This window comes from Patiria miniata, unplaced genomic scaffold (genome assembly GCF_015706575.1).
Source record: "Patiria miniata isolate m_02_andy unplaced genomic scaffold, ASM1570657v1 HiC_scaffold_3, whole genome shotgun sequence".
Classification (NCBI taxonomy): domain Eukaryota; kingdom Metazoa; phylum Echinodermata; class Asteroidea; order Valvatida; family Asterinidae; genus Patiria; species Patiria miniata.
The window spans coordinates 19,696,946-19,705,721 of NW_024037069.1; the positions used below are offsets into that span (position 1 = coordinate 19,696,946).

The 8,776-nt window shown below is 44.4% G+C and overlaps 1 protein-coding gene across 1 annotated transcript; it reads left to right on the forward strand.

Moving 5' to 3' along the window:
- Positions 1–1,292: 1,292 nt before the first annotated feature.
- LOC119736947 (cell surface glycoprotein 1-like) lies at positions 1,293–5,844 on the forward strand. The gene is made up of 2 exons (XM_038210988.1): positions 1,293–4,521; positions 4,781–5,844. The coding sequence occupies exons 1-2, from the start codon at positions 1,299–1,301 to the stop codon at positions 5,302–5,304; spliced, it is 3,747 nt and encodes a 1,248-aa protein (XP_038066916.1). The 5' UTR covers positions 1,293–1,298; the 3' UTR covers positions 5,305–5,844.
- Positions 5,845–8,776: the final 2,932 nt, after the last annotated feature.

Here is an 8,776-nt window from a genome sequence, read left to right on the forward strand (position 1 = left end):
AGTTTCATCTCGTAAAGCAAATTTGTTTTTCTTATTAATTGCTTTTATCCTAACAATATTAAAAGTTATTCACTTTTGAATGAAAAAACGAAACAAAAAAATCCACCGACGTTTAGTTACTGAATTATATCTTCACAACATTCAAATTATTGGCTGCCAGACAAATTATTGGCTGCAGGGCGGGTTCATTTGTGCGCAAAATGAAAGCCTTTTTCAGAGGTTTGCAGACGTCCAAAATCCGAATAATTTTTTTTCGTTAAAACAAACAAATACAAATTGAACATTCGTTAGGAGAAAAAACAAATCCGTTTTTTTAAGAGCACGGCGTGTTTATTTATAAGGCGCACAGATATTTATAATATATGGTACACGAGCGTTGCTGTTTGCACGGCTGTTGCGAAATACAAACACTGAACTCGAATATATAGCCATAACAGTAGATATTTTTCCCTGCTGGATTTTAATTAAATCACTGAGCAAGTAAAAAAAAAAGGGGTCTTTCCCCTCTGGAGAGATGACGGTGGTGAACATTAAATGCAATCTGTTTTGAAACGCCATAGTCTCATTTTAATAACATCTCCTCGGCGCAAAATTTTCGTGATCTATCATTGCTGACGGTTTTCCTTCGAAATGAATGGTGTGTAACGGCAGATAGGGCCTATAAGTCCCGTCGGTCGAGTGCAATTCGTGAAGGTCGATTGAAAAAGTAATCAGACATCGAATCAACTCAACATCGGAGTACATATGCGCAAAGATGTCGATTGCTGGTGATTACTGTTCGCTTCGTCCAAAAGAAGAGAAATTCATTTTGAAGACTCATCGTTACTTGAGTGTGTTCGTGTATAACGATCGACTACATTCATCAAATTGGTCTAGTTTAGTCAATATTCATTACTTAAAAAAATTCGAATTACTGGCGGCTCGCGAAGACAATTCCTTCTTGCGGGGTGGCACGCAGTCTGCTCGCAAGATGGATCTGTTTGTGCCCAGGATAAAAACAAATCAGAGGGTTGCGGCCGCCCCAAAAACAAAAGAAACAAAATTGATTTTTGTCATTGTTGGAATAAAGCATAGAAGTTGAAAACATTTTCGGGGAAAAAAAATGAATTTGTTGATGAGCATGTGGGCCCCAGCTTTTAGTAGACAGCAAGTAAATCAATTACGTTGTCTTGTCAAACAAAGCTAAGCCTTGTCAAGACCTTTCAACTTCAGAATCGAATGGTTTCTGCCTTTTCGGAATGTGTACGATATGGTATATTTTCGAACTTGTTTCTTTTTGTATTCACAGTTTTCGGCTGATGTACGGAGGCAAGATGGATCTTCATGGAGGATTGATCACTTGGTTGGTTATGCTGTTCTGCCAAGTATCTATCAGCTGCATCACTGGATGCAACCCTACTTCCACAAACAAAACTATCCTCACTGAGGTTTCAAAAGGTTCTAAACCACCAACGATTAAAGGTCGAACCTCACAAAATGGATTGATTTACAGGAATAAGGAGCTGAGCAAAAGGGACGTTGAAGATGCTGCTTTGAATTTGTTAGGTTCGAACTTTTATCCCGAGAATACTATGGGGATGAGGAACACACTTGTTCTTGATGACTTGGGACCAAGAAGAACAAAACGTCTTGAAAGGCATGAAAGAAGCAAACGGGAGGCTAATCAACAATATACTGCAGAGCCGACCAGTGAACCTGAATCAGAGCCGACCGGCGAACCAGAATCAGAGCCAAATGGAGAACCAGAATCCGAACCGACTGGCGAACCAGAATCAGAGCCAACAGGCGAACCAGAATCAGAGCCAACCGGCGAACCAGAATCAGAGCCGACCGGCGAACCAGAATCAGAGCCAACTGGCGAACCAGAATCAGAGCCAACTGTCGAACCAGAAACAGAGCCATCTGGCGAACCAGAATCAGAGCCAACTGGCGAACCAGAATCAGAGCCAACTGGCGAACCAGAATCAGAGCCAAATGGAGAACCAGAATCCGAACCGACTGGCGAACCAGAATCTGAGCCAACAGGCGAACCAGAATCAGAGCCAACCAGCGAACCAGAATCAGAGCCAACTGGCGAGCCAGAATCAGAGCCACCCGGCGAACCAGAATCAGAGCCATCTGGCGAACCAGAATCAGAGCCAACCGGCGAACCAGAATCAGAGCCATCTGGCGAGCCAGAATCAGAGCCAAATGGGGAACCAGAATCCGAACCGACTGGCGAACCAGAATCAGAACCAACTGGCAAGCCAGAATCAGAGCCAACTGGCGAGCCAGAATCAGAGCCGACCGGCGAACCAGAATCAGAGCCAACTGCAGAACCAGAATCAGAGCCATCTAGCAAACCAGAATCAGAACTGACCGGCGAACCAGAATCAGAGCCATCAGGTGAACCAGAGTCAGAGCCGACTGGCGAACCGGAATCCGAGCCCACCGGAGAACCAGAATCAGAGCCATCAGGCGAACCAGAGTCAGAGCCATCTGGCGAACCAGAGTCAGAGCCATCTGGCGAACCTGAGTCGGAGCCATCTGGCGAACCAGAATCAGAGCCAACTGGCGAGCCAGAATCAGAGCCAACTGGCGAGCCAGAATCAGAGCCATCTGGCGAACCAGAATCAGAACCGACCGGCGAACCAGAATCAGAGCCATCAGGAGAACCAGAATCAGAGCCGACTGGCGAACCGGAATCCGAGCCGACCGGAGAACCAGAATCAGAGCCATCAGGCGAACCAGAGTCAGAGCCATCTGGCGAACCTGAGTCGGAGCCATCTGGCGAACCAGAATCAGAGCCAACTGGCGAGCCAGAATCAGAACCAACTGGCGAACCAGAATCAGAGCCATCTGGCGAACCAGAATCAGAACCGACCAGCGAACCAGAATCAGAGCCATATGGCGAACCAGAATCAGAGCCGGTTGGCGAACCGGAATCCGAGCCGACCGGAGAACCAGAATCAGAGCCATCTGGAGAACCAGAATCAGAACCATCCGTTGAACCAGAATCAGAGCCATCTGGCGAACCAGAATCAGAGCCAACTGGCGAACCAGAATCAGAGCCATCCGGCGAACCAGAATCAGAGCCATCTGGTGAACCAGAATCAGAGCCATCCGGCGAACCAGAATCAGAGCCATCCGGCGAACCAGAATCAGAGCCATCTGGTGAACCAGAATCAGAGCCATCTGGCGAACCTGAGTCGGAGCCATCTGGTGAACCAGAATCAGAGCCATCTGGCGAACCAGAATCAGAGCCATCTGGCGAACCAAAATCAGAGCCATCCGGCGAACCAGAATCAGAGCCATCTGGTGAACCAGAATCAGAGCCGACTGGCGAACCAGAATCAGAACCGACCGGCAAACCAGAATCAGAGCCATATGGCGAACCAGAATCAGAGCCGACTGGCGAACCGGAATCCGAGCCGACCGGAGAACCAGAATCAGAGCCATCTGGTGAACCAGAATCAGAACCATCCGGTGAACCAGAATCAGAGCCATCTGGCGAACCAGAATCAGAGCCAACTGGCGAACCAGAATCAGAGCCATCCGGCGAACCAGAATCAGAGCCATCCGGCGAACCAGAATCAGGGCCATCTGGCGAACCAGAATCAGAGCCATCCGGCGAACCAGAATCAGAGCCGACTGGCGAACCAGAATCAGAACCGACCGGCGAACCAGAATCAGAGCCATCTGGCGAACCAGAATCAGAGCCATCCGGCGAACCAGAATCAGAGCCAACTGGCGAACCGGAATCAGAGCCATCCGGCGAACCAGAATCAGAGCCATCTGGCGAACCAGAATCTGAGCCAACTGGCGAACCAGAATCAGAGCCAACCGGCGAACCAGAATCAGAACCGAGTGTGGAACCCGAAGCTGAAGCCGAGCCAAGCGCAGAACCAGAATCGGAGTCTGAACCTGAACCTGTTGGCGAAGACTGGCCGGAACCAGGTCCCGACTGGAGCACACTTCCCAATCTGATAGGCGTTGCTTTCAAGTGTCACGTTTACATCTTCGCAATATACTTCTCTCTCCTTACGCTGTACGGAATCCAAATTCTAATTGCTCTCATCTACGAATTCAAGAAAGGCAACCGGAGTGTCCTGTCCCTTACCTTCAATACTCTTCTCTTCCTGCTTGGCCTGACTCGAGCTATATCGCTCTTGGTCAACCCTTACGGATCCATCCAGAACTTGCCTTTATTGCTTTCCCGCATGATGTGGTCAGTTGGCTTCCCTTGTTTGACAGCAGCGATGACTACAGTTCTCCTGGTCTTGCTAGACACGACAAGGTTGTCTCTCGGTCCACCAAGGTTCCAAAAATTTTCAACGATTTCTTTCTGCTGCAGCGGTCACTTCATAGCGGTCCTTGGCAGCGACTTGCTGGTGTCCTCCTTTGCCGACCTGAAGGTCCTTCTTGTCATCTGCCAGTTCATCTACGTTACTTGGAGTGGTTCGTTGGCTATCGGGTTCTTCAGAGTGAGCTACAAGATGAAGAAGAATTTTTCCTCGACGTTCGCAAAGGGAGGAATGAGAGGTACGTTTACAAGATTAAAATGGAGTTTGTGGGCTGATAAGAAATTAAGTGGGGCATTCCGAAGGACTATCATTCTGAGTTCGAATGTGGGACCTCTAGATAAAAATATAAGTCGTCTAAGAAAAATAATTATCATTGGTTACCAAGTTAAAGGTGGCATGGTCTGTAAACTGGCTGGATCTATCATTGCTTTTTATTGTTCCAGTTACGGAAAACGTACAGATCCAAATCAGGTCTTTTCTTGAATCTTCCATTGCAGGAGGCAAGGAGCAGAGAGCATCTCCGCTGAGGCTGTACCGTATGGTTATCTACTGCGGGTTAGCAGCTCTAGCAAGCTGTATCACCAACCTATACGGGGCCCTGGGGGTCTTCGGTGTCTACTCAGACCTAGAGTTTGTCGAGGCCTGGCCCTGGTGGATCTTCCAGACGGCCATGCGGATGGAGGAGGTCGCCATGTCGGCTCTAGTAGTCATGCTTGCCGGCAAGGCTGGTAAAGACGGCTTTGGGAAATTCGTTGGGCTCCTCCGCAGAGGTTCTCTTCGGTGCTGGGCCAGACTCCGGAAGGTACGAGCCGGCCGGGTGCGACCAGAATCAAGAAACGCGTCATCCCCCGGGCGATGGGCGACATCCCGCGGCGGCTCTACAGAGAAGATGATGCTTAGCGATGACCAATCGGTGACTGTTGGAGTGAGTGCCGTGGCGGATGCCATGCATGCCATGGAAGGGTCCCAAATGAAGCTAATGTACACTGATAAAAATCTTCCTGTTGTAGCTGAACTGTGAATAGCTATCCCCATATGGAGGAAGGTCTATTCCTTCCAAGATCTGACCACCTAATGCGATAGGGTCGTGATTACTGTTCATCTGTGGAAAGTTACCACAAGCAAGTATTGTACCCTGACTATATTCTTCCAGTATTAGCTGAGTAGGGCCTACCTAAATAATGCCAGCGCAGTGGCCAAAAGGACCATTCCGAATTTGGCCATTAGCCCCGCCCACGTTTGTTTCGCACCATCTGACCACAAAGTCGTTATCTAATTGGTCAATACGCACTGTTTGATGGACAGTTCAGGAAAGGTTCGCTGTTCCTAATTTTGTTCCTAATCCAATCTGTATTGACGAATATTCTTGACCAAGTACTGAAATAGGTTGACCAACTTTTTTAATTGAATGGTAAATGACTAAATTGATTTTACTACAAGCATGTGAAATTCTTCTCCGGCGAATTGGAATATTAGAATCGGTAAATTGGAATGAGAAATGTTTTGAAATAGCCGGGAAATGCTATACTTATATATAGGAGGTTCAGCAGTGAGTTCCTTTAGCTTGAACTATAGCTACTGCACACACACACAAAAGTAAAAACAAAAAAAAGCAAAAGGCTATACGCGCAACCTACTGAAATAATGTATTTTGATTGTAAACATTTTGATAGTTATCTCACGGTAGATAATATTAACTGTTTACGTATTGTACAGTGTTTTTAGACAATATTGATATAAAACGATATACTGAAAAGCAGGCACTAGTTCCTTCAAACTGCTGAGGTAGTTCGCCTGTACTTAACAGTTTATCCACGTTGTTGTTATTTTCAGAGCAGCTGATGTTCGTGTATTATTGTCGTTCAATATATCATTGAACGTTATATCATTTGTCGTAATGGCTACAATCTTGCCCTTAAGACGATATTTAGCATAAATACAATGATACATGGTGACATTATAGAGTCTAGATTTTATGCACTGTGTATTTTCATGTATTCAAGCCTCACAATGCCCTTCTTCATCAATATCATATTTATAAATCAATAGGTTGTTAAAGGCTTTCCAAACGTCAAAATGTAGGCATTTATATGTTTTAGGGTGACATTTTTCCGCACGACGTAGCAGAAGTGCAGCAATGAATTACTTAGTGAAGTTGTTATGGATAAAGTTATCTATAACCAATTTGCAGGACTCCAGGATAAGACGTCATGCACACTGCCCAATTCTGAAACACTTGTAAAACGAAATCTTTAGAGAGGTATACTGATATTGTGGATTTTTTTTGCACTTTGGTAACTTAACTGTGGGTCACATTGATGTTTAAAATTTTCTTTAAAAATTGTGAAAATGCAGGGCAGAATTAAAAAAAAATGTCTTGATATAGCTTTAATAAAATGATTAAAAAAAAATTAGGCTCCCAAGATGAAATACATGTATATAGGTTTTAAAGGTTTTATATAGGTTTTGAGAGTTTTGCTGTGATGCCTGTTTATTGAAAAGAAACATACCAACACAGAAATATTATAAAGAACTAGATTTGTTGTAATCAAACAAGAATATAGTTCGGTTGAGGAAAGTGTCTGCAGTTGTTGTGGTTCGACGTTCATTTGGAGTTTAAAAGAGAGGGCGCCCTATACTTTTCTCACACGGAGCGGGTAGGGCAGCACGCACGACTAAGCACACAACTTTCTGAACTCCAAGACCGTTTTCTTTTAAAAAGTGAAATTCAGTTGTTCGTCTTGAATTTTTATTGAAATAAAAGTCCAGTGACAAATATTTAGTTAAAAAATTATGACCCTGGTTAGAGAAACACATTCCGCGATTAAAGGGGCATTACGGCCTGAAATCCCCGAAAATGTCATGTTTTGGATTAATTATACTTGGGCTATATGGGTCTGGTTGAAAGAAACAAACCTCTTACCGTTCCCGAGAAAAGAGGGAAAAAACGGGTGTGATCGGATCATCGGACGCGACGGACATTCCGGGCCAGGGTGACCGTAAGGTCATGACTAAATTCTGCTAAATGCACTTCAAAAATCGGCCAGATTTATCAAAAATCTGCCAAATTCCCCAGAATTACTCGAAATACACTATAAACCTTTAAATCACATGCAAATGTTGTAATATTGCCTTAATTAATGTTCAAATTACATAATAAACAATCTATAGCCACATAAAGATAATCCTTCAGCACATAGACCAGGCAACCTGTCCTATTTTGCATGGGTTTGTTTGAAAAAGATTGAAGCATTTGTAAACAAAATATACAATTTTTCTGCAAATGAGCTGTTTTTCTGTCAAAACCATTTTTGCAGAATTCTGCCACAAATCTGCCAAAAAAAATTCATTCCGTCAAATTTTATGTCGAACTCGTTTTTTTTTTACAAAAAAATCTGTCAAAGTTAGCCGAAAATCGGCTAAAACGGTCACTACGTTCCGGACATACACGTAGGGCTAGTTCAAGTCGCGTCTATTCAATGCACTGCACGTTGTGTGTGTGGTACATGATAATACACAGACTACAGTTACACAAATGGGTGTTCCGCAGAGTGCGAAAAGCTCGATTTTTCCGAGGGACAAAATTGTGACCCCGAAATTCGTTCTTGCATGGTTCTCGCAAGAATAACACAAAAACGCCCAGCTTTTAAAGGATGGTTGTGTGGACGTTTATATTCTTCTTTCAAACGCCCTTTCTATTCATTATCATTTAGTTTAAACGCGCTTTGTAACCCCATTGACCTATCGCCGTTTGCGAGTTAGCCACGCCCCTTACACAACCCTATGAAGTTTTTGTACGCTTAAAAGTTTTCTTTGTCTCAGATTTTGCGCGTTCCGCGTCCATTTGTATATCATGTACATATGTAATTGGACAAAGTTTCACAAGCTGCGTTGACGCGATTCTAACGCGATTCTAGCGCGATAGGTCAATTGGGCGCATTCCTGAATACCGTTTGACCGTTTTACAAAACTGTAAAACGACAAAACGGTCAATGGTTCGTTTACTGTTATTGTTTTTGAGGAAATCTGAAACAGCAAAACGAAATAACGGTATGTCCCGGGATTCATTCCAGGCCGAAATATCCCTTTAAAACAAACCATCAAACTGAACTGAAGAGAGCAACTCACAACCACCGTACTAAATGATAAATGTATTGTAGCATAGTGTCACGGCACTAGCAGCGACCATGACTAAGAATTCTTCAAAGTGATTCCAAGAGAAACAATTTGTCGGGATCAAGAAGGTGGGAATTCTGAGTTCGAAATCAGGTGACGCCTATTTTTTTTTTTTAAATTCTTTTGGACAACGCCTCGGGCACTGACCTCAGTCTGAAGGCTACAGTTTATGACAAAACCAAGAAACCATGAAAAGAAACTCAACCGTGATGTTGCAGTGATAAATATGCATGAAATTGTTCAAAAAAGTCCCATTGATGCAGCTGTGGGGCGTGGGCGGCTTCATCTGGTTGTATTCTAGGACAATGGTAGTCGTA

Bases quoted from the DNA above. Each gene is read 5' to 3' on its own strand.
- LOC119736947 (XM_038210988.1), top strand. From the start codon at position 1,299: ATGTACGGAGGCAAGATGGATCTTCATGGAGGATTGATCACTTGGTTG. The intron at 4,522-4,780 runs GTACGTTTACAA...CTTCCATTGCAG, and splicing joins CGCAAAGGGAGGAATGAGAG to GAGGCAAGGAGCAGAGAGCA.